The 21,456-nt window shown below is 47.5% G+C and overlaps 1 protein-coding gene and 1 pseudogene across 2 annotated transcripts; one reads left to right on the forward strand and one right to left on the reverse strand.

Annotated features, from left to right (window-relative positions):
• Positions 1-3,862: 3,862 nt before the first annotated feature.
• GTF3C6 (general transcription factor IIIC subunit 6) lies at positions 3,863-13,154 on the reverse strand. Of its 2 annotated transcripts, XM_051854406.3 has the most exons (6): positions 12,934-13,154; positions 12,549-12,629; positions 11,100-11,163; positions 10,954-10,998; positions 8,692-8,805; positions 3,863-4,338 (listed from the first exon to the last, which is right to left on the reverse strand). In XM_051854406.3, exons 1-6 carry the CDS (start codon positions 13,039-13,041, stop codon positions 4,037-4,039), a joined length of 714 nt encoding a protein of 237 aa, XP_051710366.1. In that variant the 5' UTR covers positions 13,042-13,154; the 3' UTR covers positions 3,863-4,036. The 2 variants fall into 2 exon arrangements, with proteins under 2 accessions (XP_051710366.1, XP_089189927.1); XM_089333801.1 differs by lacking the exon at positions 8,692-8,805 and having other exon boundaries at positions 12,934-13,130.
• A 544-nt stretch (positions 13,155-13,698) lies between these two features.
• LOC127493284 (U2 spliceosomal RNA) lies at positions 13,699-13,804 on the forward strand (annotated as a pseudogene).
• The last annotated feature ends 7,652 nt before the right edge of the window (positions 13,805-21,456 follow it).

The following is a 21,456-nucleotide window of genomic DNA, read 5'->3' on the forward strand; positions in this document are numbered from 1 at the left end:
TCTATGTATTTATTTATTTGAAAGGAGAGTTAGAGAGAGGCAGAGGCAGAGAGAGAGATTTCCATCCACTGGTTCACTCCCCAAAATGGCCACAATAGCTGGAGCTGGGCTGATCCAAAAGCTTCAAATAACTTCATACATATAAGATTAACCCTACACCAAGCAGAGTTCAACAGATAGTAAGGGAACAAAAAAGAAAAAAAAAAAAAAAACTGCTCAGAGGGTCACTTTTGACCATAAACATTACCGCCTACCATCATAGCTAATACTCCATTATTACCTTGTTTGGTTATTTCCAGACTTACTGAAAGGTCAACCCAAGGTCACCTTACCAAGGAGAAAGAGAAAAGGTTTTGTTAACCCTTTATTTGTAGCCGTCCAGGTCAGCATCACAATATCAGGACCAAAACTTCTATCTTCTTGCTCTGCCACTCATGGCTTCTATTTCCAAGGTTATTTTAAAACCCAAGAATTCTGAGCCAACGTTGTGGCTTAATGGGTTAAGCTTCTGCCTGCACATTGGCATTCATATGGGCACCAGTTCAAGCCCAGCTACTCCACTTTTTTTTTTTTATTAAAACAAGGGACGAAGCTGGCGCTATGGTGTAGTGGGCTAAGCTTCCACCTGTGGCACCAGCATCCCATATGGGCACTGGTTTGTGTCCTGACTGTTCCTCTTCTGATCCAGTTATCTACTTTGGCCTGGGAAAGCAGCGGAAGATGGCCCAAGTCCTTGGGCCCCTGCACCCACGTTGGGGACCCAGAAGAGGCTCCTGGCTCCTGGCTTTGGATCTGCCCTGCTCCAGTCTTTGCAGCCATCTAGGGAATGAACCAGCAGATGGAGGATGTTTCTGTCTCTCCTTCTCTCTGTCTGTAATTCTACCTCTCAAATAAATGAAATCTTAAAAATAAGGGGGGGACTCTTTTTTTAAGATTTTATTTATTTGTGTATTTGAGGTAGAGTTACAGAGACAGAGGAGAGACAGAGAGAAAGGGCTTCTATCTGCTGGTTCCCTCCCCAAATAGCTGCAATGGCTGGAACTGGACTGATATGAAGCCAGGAGCTTCCTCCAGTCTCCCACACGAGTGCAAGGACCCAAGCACTTGAGCCATCTTCTACTGCTTTCCCAGGCCATAAGCAGAGAGCTGGATCGGAAGAGGAGCAGCCAAGAGTGGAACCGGCGCCCATATGGATGCTGGCGCTACAGGCAGATACCTTGCCTACTATCCCACAGGGCACCCCTACTCCACTTCCTCCCCAGCTCCCTGCTAATGCTCCTGTGAAAGCAGTGAGAGATGGCCCAAGTCCTTGGGATCTTGCACCAGAGTGGAAACCAGGAATAAACTCCTGGCTCCTGCTTCGGACCAGCCCCACTCTAGCTGTTACAGCCATTTGGGGAGTGAACAAGTGGATGGAAGATATTCTCTCTCTCTCTCCCTCCCCCCCATCTCTGTTAACTCTGCCTTTCAAATAAATAAATAATTTAAAAATAAATAAATAAAACTAGAGCAGAACTAGTCACCATAAAATGAATATTACAGTTGAATTCTAATAATCTTTCTCAACTGGAAAAACAGTGAACTTACAGCTGGAATATCAGAAATTAAACCTTTATTCTTTTTTATTTGACAGAGTTAAGACAATGAGAGAGACAGAAAGAAAAGGTCTTCCTTCTGTTGGTTCACTCCCCAAATGGCTGCTATGGCCGGCGCTGTGCCAGTCCAAAGCCAGGAGCCAGGTGTTTCCTCCCTGTCTCCCATGCGGGTGCAGGGGCCCAAGCACTTGGGCCATCCTCCACTGCCCTCTGGGGCCATAGCAGAGAGCTGGATTGGAAGAGGAGCAACTGGGACTAGAACCAGGCGCCCATATGGGATGCTGGCGCTGCAGGCAGAGGATTAACCAAGTGAGCCACGGCACCAGCCCCTTAGTCTTAAATACTTCAAAATTTTCTCTTCCTAGATACTAAGTATGGTAGACTGAAAAATGGCCTCCCAAAGACTTCCATGCCCTAATCCTGCATACAATAAATCACACAGCAAAAGGGATTCTGCAAATGGAATTAAGGTAACAGGCCTTAAAAAAAAGGGAGTTTATCCAGGCTGGCCCAATGTAATCAAATGGAACTTCACTTACTTTTAATTTTAAAAGTCTTGCTGCCGCCTGCAGTGCCAGTTCCCACATGGGTGCTAGTTTGAATCCCAGGTGCTCCACTTCCAATCCAGCTCTCTGCTATGGCCTGGGAAAACAGTAGAAGATGGCCCAAGTCCTTGAGCCACTGCACATGCATGGGAGACGGAAGAAGCTCCTGGCTTCATTCAGATCAGCCCTGCTCTGGCCACTGCAGCCATTTGGGGAGTAAACCAACAAATGGAAGACCTCTCTCTCTGCCTCTCAAATAAATAAATATATATATTTATATATATTTAGGCAGTTAGACAGGAAGTGAGGCAGAGAATCTTCCATCCACTGGTTCACTTCCCAGATGGCTACAATGGCTGGGGTTGGGCCAGGCTGAAGCTAGGAACCCAGATTCTTCTGGGTCTCCCACATGGGTAGAGAGCATAAGCACTTCAAGCACTTGGGCCACCTTCTGCTGTTTTCCTAGGCATGTTAGCAGGAAGACTGATTAGAGGCAGAGCAGCCAAGTCTCAAATCAGCACCCATATGGGATGTCTCATACAGAGGCTTAACCTACTACGCCACAATGCAGGCCCCTCAATTGGAACTTTCAAAGTCAAAGTTGAGGGGCTGGCAATGTGGCATAGCAGGCTAAACCACCATATAACGATGCTGGAGTACCAGTTGGGAGTTCTCCACTCCAATCCAGGTCCCTACTGATGTGCCTGGGAAAGCAGAAGATGGCTCAAGTGCTTGGGGCCCTGCCACCCATGTGAGAGAAACCTGGATGGAGTTCCTGGCTCCTGGCTTTGGCCTTGCCCAGCCCTGATCATTGGAGTCACTTGGGGAGTGAAGCAGCAGATGGAAGATTCTCTGTCATTTTGCCTTTCAAATAAATAAAATAAACTTAAAAAAAAAAAAAAAGTGGAAGGCAGAGGGATAAGTTACTGAGTTAGGATGAAGTAAGAAGTAACAGGAGAGATTCAAAATGGGAGATGGACCTGATACCACCCACCCCTTCCCCATTTCTGGCTTTGAAAAGGAAGAGGCCATGAGCCATGGAATGCCGACAACCTCTAAAAGCTAAAAATGGTCCTGACCTGACAGACAACAAGGAAATGGGACCTCACTCCTTCAACTGCAAAGACTTGAATTCTGTCAACAACTCAAAGAGCAAGGAAACAGATTTGTCTCTAGAAAAGAATACAATCCTGTCAACACCTAGATTGGTAACCCAGGGCAGAGCAGTGTCAGACTTCCAAACTAAAAGACTATAGGCAATACGCCTGTGTTGTGTTAAGCCCCTGAGTTTGTGGTTATTTGTGACACCTGCAATAAAAATTTGTACTTACCTTAGTAAAAAGCACTCAAAGTACTCTTCAGAGATGGATCTCTAATGTCATTTAAATCATAGCTTAAAAAAATTTAATTTGGGGCTGGCACTGTGGCATAGCAAGTAAAGCTGCCACCTACAGTGCCGGCATCCCATATGGGGGCTGGTTCGAGTCCCACCTGCTCCACTTCTGATCCAGCTCTGCTATGGCCTGGGAAGGCAGTAGAGGATGGCCTAAGTCCTTGGGCCCCTGCACCCATGTGGGAGACCCAGAGGAAGCTCCTGGCTTCAGATCGGCGCAGCCCCGGCCATTGCAGCCACTGGGGAGTGAACCAGCGGATGGAAGACCTCTCTCTCTGCCTCTCCTTCTCTCTCTGTGTAACTCTGACTTGCAAATAAATAAACAAATATTTAAAAAAAAAATTTAATCCATGTCCAGTTCTGAATGATTCTGGTACATAAAGCCATGCTTTGGCAGGAAATATGTACACAGCCAACACAAACAATACAGTAGTGAACAAATGAAAGGTGCACAACCAATTATTTTACACTTAGAAAGTTCATGACTAGTTATAAGAAACAATTCATCTAGGGGTGGTTTCTAAGGCAGCGTCTTGAGTTCCCAAGGAAACTTGGGAACTTTCTTTCTCAGAAGAGGTATCAGCAGGAGGACCAGAATTCCCTATCTCCAAGTGCTGTGGTTTCTCCTGTTCATAACTCAGGTTTGAAGTGTCTTTCATTTGGATCTCTTGCTCTTCCAACTCCAGAGGTTTCTCTGGGGCTGGAGCTGCGACTTCCTCATCTTCGTTCTCATGCAGAAAGCTACAGATCATGTTGGGTCTATAGGAGAAATCATTATCCTTGATTTGCAGCCATTCCACTCCACCTAATTCAAGGGAGGGGATAAAGCAAGAAACATGAAAAAGGAATTTTGGTTAAGTATATTTTTCTTTAAATGTTCATCCTAGGTATACATGTCAAAATAAAACAATAAATAAAATAATAAGTCAAGCAGCATAGCGCCTGGAACTACTTATGAAACAAATCATATAATTTCCATCTTCCCTGGAAACTGTGGAATGCCTATCAGGTATGCACAAACAAAATCATTAAAATAATTAACTTCAATTACCATTTGCCACTCCATGCCCTCTCCCTGCCCTAGTTCAATTCTCAGCTCATCCTGAGACATCATCTGAGCTCTCACAATTAATTCATGTCTTAAAGGAAACTTTGTCACTTCCTTACAATTCTCCCCTTCCTATTCAATTTTCATAATAAAATGGAGCATTGCACTCTGTCACGTTCCAAGTCAGGACTCAGCTCATTTTCTAATAGTGAAAGAAGACAGCTCTCAAACAAACCCAAACAACAAGCACCTTGAAAAAATTTTTGTTCCTTCCCTTACTCAGTAAAAGTAAAAAGTAAAAAAAGATCTAATCTCCCAAGGAACTCCCACAATCAAGAATTGGTCCAACAGTGCTAGTCAAATTTTTTTTTTTTTTTTTTTTTTTTGCTAATTACCTTTTCAACCAAATATTTTCACTGGATCCTCACAAATTTTTATAGCCAGCTCAAGCTAGCTATTCTCATCTTCAAAATCCCATCAGATATCTCTAAAATAAATCAATGATCCTGTCACCTTATTCACTCCTCCATCTATTCCTATTCCCTGCCATAAACAACCCCTCCTTAGCTGCTTGTGGCAATTTCCTTACTGGTAATCCCAAGTCTTTTCATATATTATTCCTGTAAAATAGCCCTCTAATCAAAAAGTGACTGGTCAGTCACTGTGTTGTGGCACAGTGGGTTAATGCCCTGGCCTGAAGCGCTGGCATCCCATATGGGCTCAGGTTCTAGTTCCAGCTGCTCCTCTTTCAATCCAGCTCCCTGCTATGGCCTGGGAAAGCAGTAGAAGATGGCTCAAGCCCTTGGGCCCCTGCACCCATGTGGGAGATCCGGAAGAAGCTCCTGGCTACTAGTGGCTTTGGATAGGCGCAGCTCCTCCCATTGCGGCCATCTGGGGAAGCAGTTGGAGGACCTCTCTCTCTCTCTACTTCTCTCTGTAACTCTGTCTTTCAAATAAATAATATAAATCTTCAAAAAAAACCAGTGACTAGTCCTTTTCATGCAATTCACCTTCAACTACTGACTGTAATGTTCTGACTGCGACATCATTCTCCCAGTCAAGCTCAAAACCTTGAAACCATCCTTTACTCTGTCACTTAGCATAATAATTGGAACGTAATAGATTCATAAACAGAACGAACTGGGTGTTAAGTCACATTTATTCATGTGTGTTTTAATGTGACTTACTTTAGAATCCAAGTTCCTAGAAGCTAAGGGTCACAACTCCTATCTATTTTGCTCTGCTGCCAGTATAACGCCATTGTATCAGGAAAGCCAGCCTCCAAGACGGTCCCCAGCGATCTTCACCTGACCCATGCCCTGCGCAGTCCCTTCCCACACTGAAGAGAGGCTACTGCAGAAATGACCGAGTACAACTTCTAGGGCCAGTTCTCAGAAGACACTGGGGCTTCCACCTTGTTCTCATGGATTACTGGGTCTGAGAGAAGTCAGCTGCCACGTGGGGAGGACGTTCAAACAGTTCTGAATGGCAGGTCCACATGGCAGGGAACTGAGGCCACCTGCTGTCGGCCAGCGCAAACTCCCCAGCCATGTGCACAAGCTATCGCATAATCAGATCTTCCGGCAGCAGGCCAGCCTTCAGATGAGAGACCGCAAGCCAAAGCCAACTAGGTCAGCTACTCCCAGATACCGTGTAAAACAATGGCTTTTTGTTATTGTTTCAAGCCACATGTGAGGAATGTTCAGCTCACAAAATCATTTGGTCTGGCCATACAAGGCAACCAAAGGTGGAACTTGAAATTCAATAAATCTACACTGATTTTTAAGTTGATAATTGTGTATGCCCCATGAATGATATTATAAATATCCAAATGGCCCTTGGCAGAAAAAGGTTCCCACACTTATTTTTGACTTAGCAAATAAGACCCTTTTGGGATCCATATATCTTTTTTTTTTTTTTTTGACAGGCAGAGTGATAGTGAGAGAGAGAGACAGAGAGAAAGGTCTTCCTTTGCCGTTGGTTCACCCTCCAATGGCCGCTGCGGCCTGCGCACCGCACTGATCCAATGGCAGGAGCCAGGTGCTTCTCCTGGTCTCCCATGGGGTGCAGGGCCCAAGCACTTGGGCCATCCTCCACTGCACTCCCTGGCCACAGCAGAGAGCTGGCCTGGAAGAGGGGCAACCGGGACAGAATCTGGCGCCCCCACCGGGACTAGAACCCAGTGTGCCGGTGCCGCAAGGTGGAGGATTAGCCTATTGAGCCATGGCACCGGCCTGCCACACTTATTTTAAGCCATTAAGTTTAGAGGTAATTTGTTATGAACAACAGATAGCTACTACAATCTGAATAGTTGGTTGCTAACTTATTTGACTAAACAAAACACCCAAGTCCTCCCAAAGATCTATCAGATAATTAAACACCAGAAGATATTAGATAACTTCTTTTAATAAGAGCATCTAAATGATAGCCAAGCTTAGGGTATTTAACTGCCTTTCAAGTTCATTCTAGAAGCCAGTATCTCTTTCTTCCTACATTTTTACAGGGTGCCTAAAAGGGAATAGTGAATAGTTTTGTAACATGTATGATTAAGAACAAGGATTATAGTCATGTATTGCTCGTATAATCAATTTCGGTATGATCAGTGAACTTTTAAATGTTTATTCCTTGCTTAAAATATAATAAATCTAGTAAGCCACAAACACTCATCACTAGAATCTTATCTACTAGAACTTCAAAGATGTCACTGAGCAATGAACTCTTATTTATTTGAAAGACAGAGGGGGAGAGAGCAGACATACAGACAGACAAGAGGAAACTTCCCAGTGCTTGCAATGGCCAGGGCTGGGCTGAGGCCAGCCAGGAGCCAGGAGCTCCATCCAGGTCTCTCACGTGAGCAGTAAGAACCCAGTTACTGGGGCCATCACCAGTGCCTCCCAGGGTCTCTATTGGTGGGAAGCTGCAATCAGGAGCCAGTTAGGAACCGAATTCAAGCACTCCTCTATGAGATAGAGGCATCTAACCACTAGGCTAACTGCCCACGTTCTCTGAGCAATGAACTTTTAAGCCATCAAGAGATTACTGCCCAGCTCCACAAACACGTGACTGGTATAGGTGCAGCAAACATTGCTCTGAAAGTCTCCAGTCTATGATGACCAAGAGCTGGAGAAGACTGGACACTAATCAAGAATTAGGAATTAGCTTCCTGCTAATGTGCACCTTTGGGGGCAGCAAGTGATAGCTCAAGAGTACTTCGGTCCCTGCCACGCACATGGGAGACTGGGAATGAGATGCTGACTGCTGGCTTTGGCCTGGCACAGCCCCAGCTGTTGTTGGCATTTGGGAAGTGAACCAGCAGATGGGAGATCTCTGTCTGTGTGCCTGTGTGTCTTTCTCTCGAACTTTCTCTGTCTTTTAAATAAGTAAAATAAAGACAAAGTCAGGACTCACTACTGTGGTCCTAGCGTCTCCCCCACATAGAAGTCAGCTTCTTCCAACTGTGGGCACATTAGGAAGGCTGCAGCTGACAAGTTTCCAGAGGGTCCCCAGGGTTACAACTTGGGAGTTCACTACATCCACTCCACTTATAAGGAAGCTTGTATTAAAGAGAGAGGGATATGGAATGGGAAAGACTGCTGAATTCCCTAGGACAGGGAAATCATATTAGATTTCTTGGCAAACTCCTCAAAGTCTTTTCCAATACAAAGTGCATTTTTTACATGTCCACAGTGTCTGTGACTATATGAGAATTCAGTTGAATTTTAAATATGTTCTTGGGGAAGGAGGCATCCAGCCTAGTGGTTAGGACCCAGCATCCCCTATCAGAGTGCCTGGGTTTGCTTCCCACCAATGCAGATCCTGGGAGTCAGTGGTAATGACTCAGGTAATTGGGTTCCTGCCACCCACATGGGAGACCTGGATTGATACCAGCTCCCTGCTTCAGCTTCAGCCCTGCCCTGGCCACTATGGACATCTGGGTAGTGAACCAGCAGATAGGAGCTCTGTCTGTCTCTCAAATACAGCCCCAACTGTAATGTACTAACTATATCACATATGGTCATGACCACGAAGTACAGGCCTGTCTGGGCAGCCAAGCGTCACTGTCAAAGCCAATCCTGGATCACCCATCTTCAGAGAAGCAAGTGAACAAACCTATGTTTTCTTCCCCTTCCTTCTTTTCGGTCAGCAGAGTTCTTGTCATGCTGAGCTTCTTCATGGTGTGGCATTTGTATTTCAGCACTGTTCTGTTACTGCCATCTGCATCCACTAGAACACGCAGTGAACACAATTATTACACTGTGTTAGCCCATCAAGTAAAATGGTGACCGTAAGTCTCAACTGTTCTAAAATCAGGAATTATACTAAACTAATTCCGATCAAGACAGTGTCGTTAATTCCCACAGCACCTCATCCTCCCTGCTCCAAGCACAGGCAAGTGACAGATAAAATACATACCACTCCAAGGCCTGACTAAATTCAAAAACAACATCTCTAGAGGGCAAAATCACAAAGCTCAGCATGAGATGACAGCCAGGCTCCAGACCTGAAGTAGAAACTGCAGTTGGGGGGCCAGCAGCATTGTGGTGCAGCAGGTTACGCTTTGACCTGCAGTGCCAGCATCCCATATGGGTGCCAGTTCAAGTGCCAGCTGCTCCACTTCCAATCCAGCTTCCTGTTAATGCACCTGGGAAAGAGGATGGCCCAAGCCCTTGGGAACCAGCACCCATGGGGGAGACCAGGAAGATGCTCCTGGCTTCGGTCTAGCCCAGCTCCAGCTGTTGTGGCCATTTGGGGAGTGAACCAGTGGATGAAAGATCTCTCTCTCTCTTACTCTCTAACTCTGCCTTTCAAACAAATAAAAAAGAAATCTTAAAAAACACACACACACACACACACACAAAAGGAGGGGGGGTGCCCAATGCTGTGCCGTAGTGGGTAAAGCCACCACCTGCAGTGCTGGCATCCCATATGGGTGCCAACTCGAGTCTCAGCTGCTCTACTTCCAATCCAGCTCCCTGCTAATGGTCTGGGAAAGCAGTAGAAGACTGCCCAACTGCTTGGGCCCCAGAAGAAGCTCCTGGCTCCTGGCTTCAGATCAGCGCAGCTTGGCCATTGTGGCCATCTGGGCAGTGAACCAGCAGACGAAGACCTCTCTTCTCTCTCTCTGCCTCTCTTCTCTCTGTGTAACTCTGACTTTCAATAATTAAGTAAATCTTTAAAAAAAAAAAAAGCCAATGAGAATAAACTGTGGTAAGGGCTCAAAATGAAGTACTACTGAGGCCATAAACAAGAGTGTCAATTTGTTAAGTCAACAACAGGAGTCACTGTGCACTTACTCCTCATGTAGGATCTCTGTCCTTAGTGTGCTGTACATTGTGATTTAATGCTATAACTAGTACTCAAACAGTATTTTTCACTTTATGTTTCTGTGTGGGAGCAAACTGTTGAAATCTTTACTTAATGTATGCTAAACTGATCTTCTGTATATAAAGAGAATCGAAAATGAATCTTGATGTGAATGGAAGGGGAGAGGGAGTGGGAAAGGGGAGGGTTGTGGGTGGGAGGGACGTTATGGGGGGGAAGCCATTGTAATCCATAAGCTGTACTTTGAAAATTTATATTCATTAAATAAAAGTTAAAAAAAAATGAAGTACTAAAGAGCAGGGAGCAAAAATGAACTAGAGCTGTCTCTCTTTTTTTAATGTTTATTTGAAAGGCAGAGTGAAAGAGAGAGGAGGAGAGAAAAATCTTCCACCCACTGGTTCATTCCCAAATTAGCTATAACAGCCACGTCTGAAACAGGCCAGAGCCAGAAGCCTTAACTCCATCTGAGCCTCTGATAGGGGTGGCCAGGGCCATCATCTGCTGCTTTCCCAGGAACATTAGCAGGAAGCTGGATAAGCAGAGGAGTAGCGGGAGTAGCAGTGACACAAACTAGCATTCCCATATGGGATGACAGCGTCACAGCAAAGCCTTAACAGGCTCTGGCACAACTCTAGCCTCTACAGCTATATACCTCAGCATGTACACATCTCAGAACAGAAGTGAAAAAAGATACAGAATGATATCTATAGTATACTATAATTTATATAGTTTGGAAATAAATAAAACATGATTAATATCTGTGAATAGATACGTCCACTATGTAACATAAAATCCAGTACAGGAAAGATAAACACCAAATTCAGGAGAGTAATTACCTCTGAAGCCAGAGGGAAGGGAACACATTTGGAAGGGGTTATAGAGAGCTTCTGGAATTATTTTTAAACTATAATCTGAGTCAAGTTTGGCAAATGGTAGAATCTGTTACAGCCAGACAAAAGGTACATGAAAAGTCTAATTTTAATTATACAGGCTTATGTGTGAGAACCAGTTCATAGTCAACAGAGTTGGGCTAGCATAACAATCACATACCGTTTTCCACATTTTCTTCAAATATAACACAGGTCCCAAGAGTGTCTGCAGAAACAACGTGAAGGTAACTTGTTGAGAGCTACAGAGGTACCGTCTCGGAAAGGCATATTAAAAAAGGAATTCCATGTAACTGCCATCCTCCTAACCTTCATACTCCCCAGCAAAGACATAGCGGTCCACTTGCAGAATGGGCCTCTCTGAATCAATTCCCTGCAACAGAATAAAAGATCATTAAAAAAAAAATCATCAGGGAAAAACTTCCACCATGTAACCCTGCTACCAAGGATACACTTCCCAAAGGGCGGCACCTCAGGAGCATCTTGTTCTAGCAAGTTCAAAATCAACCACAACTGCTCCTCCAAGCAGCCGCTACACATTCAGCACCACTTGACTCCTACCCAAGCAGCAAAGTCTGTTTCAGTCAGCATCCTCTTCCAGCTTAGGGCAAGCTCAGAGGCCATTCCAGCAGCAGCAGCCTAATGGTTTTAAAGGAAAGGGATGAGGCCGGCACTGGGGCTCACTAGGCTAATCCTCCGCCTGCGGCACCAGTACTCCGGGTTCTAGTCCCGGTTGGGGCGCCGGATTCTATCCCAGTTGCTCCTCTTGCATTCTAGCTCTCTGCTGTGGCCCAGGAAGGCAGTGGAGGATGGTCCAAGGGCTTGGGCCCTGCACCCACATAGGAGACCAAGAGGGAGCTCCTGGCTCCTGGCTTCTGACTGGCGCAGCTTGCCGGCCGTAGTGGCCATTTGGGGGGTGAGCCAATGGAATGAAGACCTTTTCTCTGTCTCTCTGCCTGTCAAAAAAAAAAAAAAAAAAAAAAAAAGGAAAGGGATGAAGCAGATGGTAATTTACGAGGCTGACACTCCAGCCAACAGCAGGTGTGATGTCCATGAAATCTCTCACAGGCATCTTCTCCCCCTATCCACGGGTTAGCCTCTGTGTGCACCTGATCAGTGTTTCTTCCCTACTGCTCTTAAGTTTCAAAAAGCAATGCATTGGGGCCAGCGCTGTGGCGGAGCGGGTAACACTGCTGCCTGCAATGCTGGCATCCTATATGGGTGCCGGTTTGAGTCCCAGCTACTCCACTTCCAATCCAGCTCTCTGCTGTGGCCTGGGAAAGCAGTAGAGGATGCCCAAGTCCTTGGGCCCCTGCACCTGCACGGGCAACCCAGAAGAAACTCCTGGCTCCTGGCTTTGGATCGGTGCAGCTCTGGCTGTTGCAACCAATTGTGGAGCGAACCATCGGATGGAAGACCTCTCTCTCTCTCCCTCTCTGCATCTCCTTTTTGTATGTAACTCTTTCAAATAAATACATCTTAAAAAAAAAAAAAGGCAATGCATTTTTTCAACACATCATATTATTCCACATCAAAATGTTACCTGCTCCACACCTTAACCTGTCTCTGCAGCCACACTCTGGCACTCATGCAAACACACGGATCACTCCCCCGGAAATCGACTGCTACAGTCCCGCCTGTGCACCCTTTGGGACCCTAGTGGGTCCCCCCTTTGTAAGGTGCAAGCCACACATCGGTCTTTGGCCCTTCTGTCAATGTAAGAAAAGCCACACAACTGTCCAATTCCATTAGACTCACCAAAATCTTGCATTTATTTTCACACTTGGAGAGAAAGTCTGAATCCATAATTCCCGACAATTCCACCAGCACCAACTGCTCCTGGTGGAGGAAAGAGGGGCAAACATGCCAGCGTGGCGGGAGGAGGCAAGGAACCAAACAAGTCCCAAACTGTGAACCCGGGCCCCGTGTTCAGCCAGGACGCAAGCGACGGCGGCTACCGAAGGCGCCTTCCCCACATTCGAGCCCGCCTGGCGGAGGCGGCTCGCGCTCAGGGCAGGACGCCGGCGAGGCGCCGCGGGGCCTCCCTCGCGCCGGACGGGTCCCGGACTCCCTTCCCACACGCAGCCTGCGCCGCCATCCCCGCCCCTGGCGAGCGCCGGGGTTTCCCGGCCGCAGCGCTTACGGCCTCTTCTTCCTCGCCCGTGTCCTCCCGCCGCCGCCGCCCGGCCGCCGCCATGGTCGCGCTCCTCCTCGCGCCCGCGTCAGTCGTCCCGCCCGCCGGCGCCGCCATCTTGAGTCCGGGCAGCAGCTCCGCCGGCTCCTGCGGCTCCGCTCCTGCCAGGACGCGAGATGGCGTCGGCCGGGGGTCCCGGCCCAGGGCGCCACGCACGGGCGTGAGCTTGGGGCGGGGCTTCGCCGGGCTCCGCGGACGACCCTCAGGAGAGGGGCGCTGCCCCCCGCCCCGGGAGCCGCTGGGCTGCGGGCTCAGAGGATCCCTGGTGTGGGAGGAGAGGGACCCAGCGGCCTTGTGTTGACCCCAGCGTAGATTTCTTGGAAAGAAATTGTTTTCTTTTTTAAAGATTCAATCATCCACTCATATATAAGGCAGAGTTACTGAGAGAGGGAGAGATCTTCCATCCGCTGGTTCACTCCCCAGATGCCCAGCATTCCAGGAGGCTGAACTCCCTCCGGGTCCCCAACGTGGGTTCAGGGACCCGAGCGCTTGAGCGGACTTCCACTGCCTCCCCAGCCTATTAGCAAGGGGCTGGATTGGAACAGCTGGGACTAGAACTGGCACTGTTATGGGACACCGGCCTGGCCCCACCCCGCCTCTCTCTGGCCCCACATCCCCTCCGCCACAGAAATTCTTACAGGATTAAATGAAGTAATACACATAAAACAGAATTAGCCCAATATTTGACACATAGTAAGCAGTTAATGTCTCTCTATTGCTTCTCAGCCTTTTGGCTAAGATCAAGTGTAGTATCAGTTAATGTGTCTCTAATCCATTACTAGTAGTAATATAGAGAATTTTTTGTTTGGCAATAGTTTTAAAAGGTTAATAGAAAAAAAGGAAGTAAAAGATAAATTTATTTTGGTGCAAAGTTTTTTTTGAAATCCAGAGGAAGGATTTTTTTTTCTAATTTACTTGACAGAGTTATAGATAGTGAGAGAAAGGTCTTCCTTCCATTGGTTCACCCCCCAAATGGCCGCTATGGTTGGCGCTGTGCTGATCCAAAGCCAGGAGCCAGGTGCTTGAACCAGGTGCTTCTTCTGGGTCTCCCATGCGGGTGCAGGGCCCAAGCACCTGGGCCATCCTTCACTGCCCTCCTGGGCCACAGCAGAGAGCTGGACTGGAAGAGGAGCAACCGGGACTAGAACCCGGCACCCATATGGCATGCTGGCGCCGCAGGCGGAGGATTAAGCAAGTGAGCCACAGTGCCAGCCCCCAGAGGAAGGATTTTTAAAACAGTCCATGAGAAATGCATATGATGATAAAACTATGCATAGTTTACTCCCCCACAGCTGGGGCTGGGCCAGGCAGAAGCCAGGAGATCGGAACTCAATCCAGGTCTCCCATGTGGCTGTCAGGGACCCACACACTTTAGTCAACAACTGCTGCTTCCCAGGGTACACATCAGCATGAAGCATAATCAGAAGCAGAGCCAGACACCAGGTACTCTGATATGGGATGTAAGGGTCCCAAGTGATGTCTTTGTAATATTTATCATAAATTTGGAGGGCGGAGAAAGATTACATCCCCTGGTTCACTCACAAAATAGCCATAACGGCCAGGACTAGGTCAAGCTGAAGCCAGGAGCTTCATTCAGGTCTCCCACATGGGTGGCAGGAACCCAAACATTTGGGCCATCAACCACTGCCTTCCAAGGTAAGTTAGCAGGGAACTGGATAGGAAGCAGAGCGGTTGGGCTGGAACCAGCACTCTCTTATGGATTGCTGGCATCGCAAGTGATTTTGTTTTAAGATTTATTTATTTGAAAGGCTAAACTAGAGAGAGAGAGAGAGAAAGAGAGAGAAGAGAGATCTTCCATACACTGGTTTGCTCCTTAAATGGCAGCGATGAAGCCAAGAGCCTGAAACTCCATCTGGGTCTTCTATGTGGGTGGCAGGGGCCCAAGCACTTGAGACATCATCTGCTGCTTTCCCAGGCAAACTAGTAGGGAACTAGATCGGAAGTGGAGTAGCTGGGCCTTGAATCAATGCTCATATGGGACGGTGGTGGCTTTACCCATTGCACCACAATGTTGGCCCCTACAGTTGAAATATTTTTTAAAAAAAGATTTACTGGGGCTGATGCTGTGGCATAGTGGGTAAAGCCACCACCTGCAGTGCCGGCATCCCATATGGGTGCCGGTTTGAGTCCCAGCTGCTCCACTACTTATCCAGCTCTCTGCTGTGGCCTGGGAAAGCAGTGGAAGATGGCCAAAGTCCTTGGGTCCCTGCACCCGCATGGGAAGACCCAGAGGAAGCTCCTGGCTCCTGGCTTCAGATTGGCACAGCTCCGGCTGTCATGGACAATTGGGGAGTGAACCAGCAGATGGAAGACCTCTCTCTCTTTTTTTCTCTCTGCCTCTCCTTCTCTCTCTGTGTAACTCTGACTTTCAAATAAATAAATAAATATTTAAAAGAAAAAGATTTATCTATTTATTTGAAAGAGAGAAATCAATCTTTCATCTGCTGGTTCCCTCCCCAGATGGCCACAATGGCTGGGGCTGGCCCAGGCTGAAGCCAGGAGCCAGAAGCTTCATCAGGTATCCCACACATTGGTGGCAGAGACCCAAACACTTGGGCCATCCTCTACTGCTTTCCCAGGCCATTAGTAGGGAGCTGGATCGGAAGTGGAGCAGCCACAATGTGAACCGGCACCTATATGGGATGCTGGCACTGCAGGTGTTGGCTTTACCGACTATAACACAAGGCCAGCCTCCACAAGTGCCAACTTAACTCCAGCAGACAAGCACTTTTGGACAGATGTCCTCGTGGAAGAGTTTTCTGTAAGGATGCAGTTCTAGCTCAGTCGGGTGATAGTGAGGCAGGAAGCAGATAAGGGCTAATTGGGGAAGCTGAGGGGGGGAAAATTTCCAAAAATATTTCCTTAGAGGCTATTTGTATAAATAAGATAACAGCTAAACAAATCCCAAAAGCTTTCAAAGCCTAACTCCTTGTTTGATACATGACTTGTCAAGAACTTGCCTGTCTAAAAAGCCTTCCCTTGGAAGCTACATGTATAGACATGATAACAGCCAGATGGCCGGCACACCAGGTGACTTCAACACCACACCTGGGCCCCTCACCCAGGAACCAGCTCCCATAAAATCACAGCACCAGTTATCTGCGGGGCCTCGGGTCTCAGCCTCATCTCTGATCCATTGGTCCACTCCTACTCTATGAAAGACTCTGCTTGCTTTTCCTGTAATAAAACTTTTCTGTTACTGTCGGTGTGAGCCTCATTCAATTCACCATCTGAGATTTAAAAGAACCTGGTCCCGGCCGCGGTTCAATAGGCTAATCCTCCGCCTGTGGTGCCGGCACACCGGGTTCTAGTCCCGGTAGGGGTGCGGGTTCTGTCCCGGTTGCCCCTCTTCCAGGCCAGCCCTCTGCTGTGGCCAGGGAGTGCAGTGGAGGATGGCCCAAGTGCTTGGGCCCTGCACCCCATGGGAGACCAGGAGAAGCACCTGGCTCCTGCCTTCGGATCAGCGTGATGCACAGGCTGCAGCACGCCGGCTGCAGCAGCCATTGGAGGGTGAACCAACAGCAAAAGGAAGACCTTTCTCTCTGTCTCTCTGTCTCTCACTGTCCACTCTGCCTGTCAAAAAATTAAAAAAAAAAAAAAAAAAAAAAAAGAACCTGGTCCCTGACTTTCTATCTAGGACTCCAACAACAATAGCGTTTGTTCTCAGGGACTATGTGCACGAGAGCCTCTCCTTCATAACCTCCTGGTTTAATTTCTTCTTGTTGTTGTTTAACAACATTGATACCTGAAAATAAAAGCAATATCCAAAATGCAGTAAGTCAATGGCATCTCTGCCCCAAAAAGGAATGTGATACATATACATGCTACACATGGAGGAACTTGAGAACATTATGCCAGTGAAATACTTGAGTCATCCTCCACTGCTTGCCCAGGCCATTAGTTGGGACCTGGATCAGAAGTGGAACAGGGGCCAGCGCTGTGGTGCAGCAGGTTAAAGCCCTGGCCTGAAGCGCCGGCATTCCATACGGGCGCTGGTTTGAGTCCCAACTGCTCCTCTTCTGATCCAACTCTCTGCTGTGGCCTGGGAAAGCAGTAGAAGATGGCCCAAGTCCTTGGGCCCCTGCACCCATGTGGGAGACCAGAAGAAGCTCCTGACTCTTGCCTTCGGATTGGCTCAGCTCCGGCCATTGCGGCCATCTGGGGAGTGAACCAGTGGATGGAAGACCTCTCTCTCTGTCTCTACCTCTCTTTCAAATAAATAAAAATAAGTCTTAAAAAAAGAAGAAGAAGAAGAAGAAGAAGAAGAAGAAGAAGAAGAAGAAGAAGAAGAAGAAGAAGAAGAAGAAGAAGAAGTAGTGGTGGAATAGCCACAACATGAACTGGCACTCATATAGGATGTTGGTGCCACAGATAGTGTCTTTACCCTCTCCACCACAGTGCTATCCCCTAGAGCGGCTAGTTGTTGGTTTTTTTTTTTTTTAATATTTTATTTATTTATTTGAGAGGCAGAGTTACAGACAGTGAGAGGGAGGGACAGAGAGAAAGGTCCTTATCCACTGGTTCACTCCCCAAATAGCCGTAACAGCTGAAGCCAAGACCCAGGAGCTTCTTCCAGTCTCCCACGTGGGTGCAGGGGCCAAAGACCTCAGGCCATTTTCTACTGGTTTCCTAGGCCATAACAGAGAGCTGGATCAGAAGAGGAGCAGCCTGGACCAGAACTGGCACCCATACGGGATGCTGGTGCCACAGGCGGAGGATTAACCTATTGTGCCACAGCGCCGGCCCCAGTGGCTAGTTTTGAACAGAACAGGGAATAGAAAATTGCTTGGGCTGACCCAGGAAAAGGCTTAGATACCATGGTAGCTGCAAAGCAGGAGTATAATTTGCTTCTGCTCCAAAAAGAAAAGATGGTCTAAGGACCCATGTCTGAGAGGGGTAAGCGTTGGTAAAGGTCAAGGGTTGCAGCCTGCTTGCCTGAACCCACTTTAAGCCTCACAGCACCTTGGAAGATCATTATTAACAAGAATGATGTTTGAATTATTCAGTGACTGACTGGGAGCTCACAGCCACTCAGCCACAGTGGAATAGGGCTCTAGAACTGCTGAAGTTGAGAGGCCTGGAGTGAGTTTGATACAGTTGCATTTTACTGACTGATATGGAAGAATTTTAATAATTTAACAACAGAGACCAGTGTTGTGGCGCAGTAGGCTAAGCCTCTGCCTGCCGCACCAGCATCCCAGGTGGGCTCCAGTTTATGTCCTGGCTGCTCCACTTCTGATCCAGCTCTCTGCTATGGCCTGAGAAAGCAGTGAAAGATGGCCTAATTTCTTGGGACCATGCACTCACGTAGGAGACCTGGAAGAAGCTCCTGGCTCCTGGCTTCAGATGGGCCCAGCTCCAGCCTTTGCAACCATTTGAGAAGTGAACCAGTAGATGAAAGACCTTTCTCTCTGTCTCTCCCTCTCTCTGTAACTCTACCTCTCAAATAAATATTTTATAAAAATAATTTAACAGCAGGTATAGTTTTTACCAGTGCATAGAAGCGAAATATTGGCCTTCATTGTACTAATTTCCAGTTCTCACATTAGGAAACAGACCTGGGAGAGTAGGAAAGTTACTTTCTGGCTTATTAGGAAAGTAGGAAGACCTTACTGTCTTGTTGGAGATGTCAAGCCCGCATCAGGCTGGTGAGGGTCAGAGGAGTGAGATCAAGCATCCAACCCGAGAATTCAAGCAGAGACCAAAAACTGGGGAGTTCAGCCCTTCACAAGGCCAGGTCAGCCACATCATTCTAGGGCAAGACTTGCATGACTTTGGGGTCAGTAACCTCTGTTCTGTGAACTTTTGCTCCTTGCCAAGTTCTGCATCTGTTTTTGCTTTGTTCTTTCCTAGTGTGTGAATTGCAGCCACAAGCTTGGATATTTGAGTATAAGAAAAACCATGTTTCTTTATTCATTTTTATTTATTTAAAAGGCAGAACAGCAGAGAAAAAGAGACAGAGAGATGTTCCATCCCCTGGTTCATTCCCCAAATGCCTGCAACAAGCAAGGCTAACTAGGCTGAAGCCAGGAGCCAGGAATTCCATTTGAGTCTCTCATGTGAGTAGCAGGAACTCAAGTCCTTGAGCCATCATATGCTGCCTCCCAGGAGCATTAGCAGGAATCTGGATCAGAAAAGGAAAAGCCAGGATGCAAACCAGACATTTCTATAAGCCTTGCGGGCATCCCAGGCAGAGGCTTAACCCACTGCAAGGCAACATCCACCTCCTAAAGCATCTTTATTTCCATTAAATCAAATTAAACTTGACTCTGATTGATTAATGATGTGAGTGAAAAATAGCTCAAGAAAGTTTTTAAAGGCCTCAACTCTGAACTCTTCCATATCGGGCTGGTAGGACAATTTAATCTCTGGCAGTTTGCTCACTGTTAACTCCCAGATCACGCATGGCATTTGAAGAAGCTGCTCGTGTCTTCAGCCTACATGGGCAGTGCTGAGATGCATGTGGTTGAAGTCACACAGATCCCTGAAGAGCAAGGACTCAGTTTCAGTAGAGCTTGGGAATGCCTGCTCTGTTTGGGAACTCTGGGGTACACTACGTCCTGGTTCAGCCCCAAGGCACTGCTAGGAGAATGAGGACACACCAGTCAACCTTCTTTCCAAGCCCAGGAAATCTCCATTTTTTTCCCTACAGCTTTTGTTTCTCAATGTTTTTAAACTTACTTTCATTTTATATCATATTCATTTTTCAGATCTTCCATCCACTGACTTATTCCCCAAATGCCCATAACAGCCAGGGCTGGGCCAGGCTGAAGGCAAGAGTCCAGAATTCCATCTGGGTCTCCCATGTGAGTGGCAGCGACCCAAGTATGTCAGCCACTGCGGGCTGCCTCCCAGGATATGCATTAGCAGGGAGCTGGACTGGAAGTGAAGAAGCCGTGCACTCCGATACGGGATGCAAGTGTCCCAGATGGTGACTTAAGCCCCTGTACCAAATACTTGGTCCTCTCCTACAGTTTTTCTTTTAAAGATTTATTTAATTTATTTGAAAGACAGAGTTAGAGAGAGGCCTTCCATCTGCTGGTTCACTCCCCCAGATGGCCGCAATGGCTGGAGCTGAGCCGATCTGGAACCAGGAGCCAGGAGCTTCTTCCGGGTCTCCCACGTGGGTGCATCTTCCTTTCCCAGGCGCATTAGCATCTCCCACAGTTTTTAATAAAGGCGGGTCTCCTCTTTTCCCTCCAGACATCTAGCATCATTTCTTTAACAATAAACAAAGAAAAGCACGGTCTTCAAGTAGCTTCAACTTTTCTTTTTAAACTCCCAGTTATATAAATGGCCCAGCTGCCTGTTTGCGGAGGGCCATAGGTGAATTATTGTGCCACATCAGTAAGATCCTTGAAGAAATTCAAACCTTTGTATGCTGGTTTTAAGAGTCAAAGGCGGCCGGCACCGCAGCTCACTAGGCTAATCCTCCGCCTTGCGGCGCCGGCACACCGGGTTCTAGTCCCGGTTGGGGCGCCGGATTCTGTCCCGGTTGCCCCTCTTCCAGGCCAGCTCTCTGCTGTGGCCAGGGAGTGCAGTGGAGGATGGCCCAAGTGCTTGGGCCCTGCACCCCATGGGAGACCAGGAGAAGCACCTGGCTCCTGCCATCGGATCAGCGCGGTGCGCCGGCCGCAGCGCGCCGGCCGCGGCGGCCATTGGAGGGTGAACCAATGGCAAAGGAAGACCTTTCTCTGTGTGTCTCTCTCTCACTGTCCACTCTGCCTGACAAAAAAAAAAAAAAAAAAAAAAAAAGAAGTCAAAGGCATTTTTTTTAAAAGATTTTATTTATTTATTTGAGAGGTAGAGTTACAGACAGTGAGAGAGAGAGAGACAGAGAGAAAGGTCTTCCTTTCATTGGTCCACTCCCCAAATGGCTGCAACGGCCAGAGGTGGGCCGATCTGAAGCCAGGAGCCAGGTGTTTCCTCCTGGTCTCCCATGCAGGTGCATGGGCCATCTTCTACTGCTTTCCCAGGCGACAGCAGAGAGCGGGATTGGAAGAGGAGCAGACGGGACTAGATTCCAGTGCCCATATGAGATGCTGGCGCCACAGGCGGAGGGTTAACCTAGTGTGCCACGGCGCTGACCCCAGAGTCAAAGGCATTTGTTCACACACTAGGTCAGGATAATTTGGAAGTTCAAGGGCTGGAAACAGCCTGTGAAAGAAGGTCTGGTGAGCTTCAGCTATCCCTGTACCCTGGAGATCCTATGTGGCTCCTGGGGCTTTGCAGCATAGGCAGTGGTAGTGAGAGGACTAATGCACAGACACCTGGATGTGGCTGAAATCCTGTAAGGGAAGACAGCTCATTGCAATGTGTTCTGAGTAGTGAATTTCAACTGCTAAGCAGTTACGGTTGTGGGGTGGGCAGTTATGCTGCTTGTCAAATTAATTAATTAATTAATTAAGCTAGCAGTTATGCTGTTTGTCAAAGACGCCTATATCCCATATC

The sequence above is a fragment of the Oryctolagus cuniculus genome, chromosome 5 (genome assembly GCF_051225735.1).
Source record: "Oryctolagus cuniculus isolate XC-2025 breed Fujian yellow rabbit chromosome 5, ASM5122573v1, whole genome shotgun sequence".
Taxonomy (NCBI): Eukaryota; Metazoa; Chordata; class Mammalia; order Lagomorpha; family Leporidae; genus Oryctolagus; species Oryctolagus cuniculus.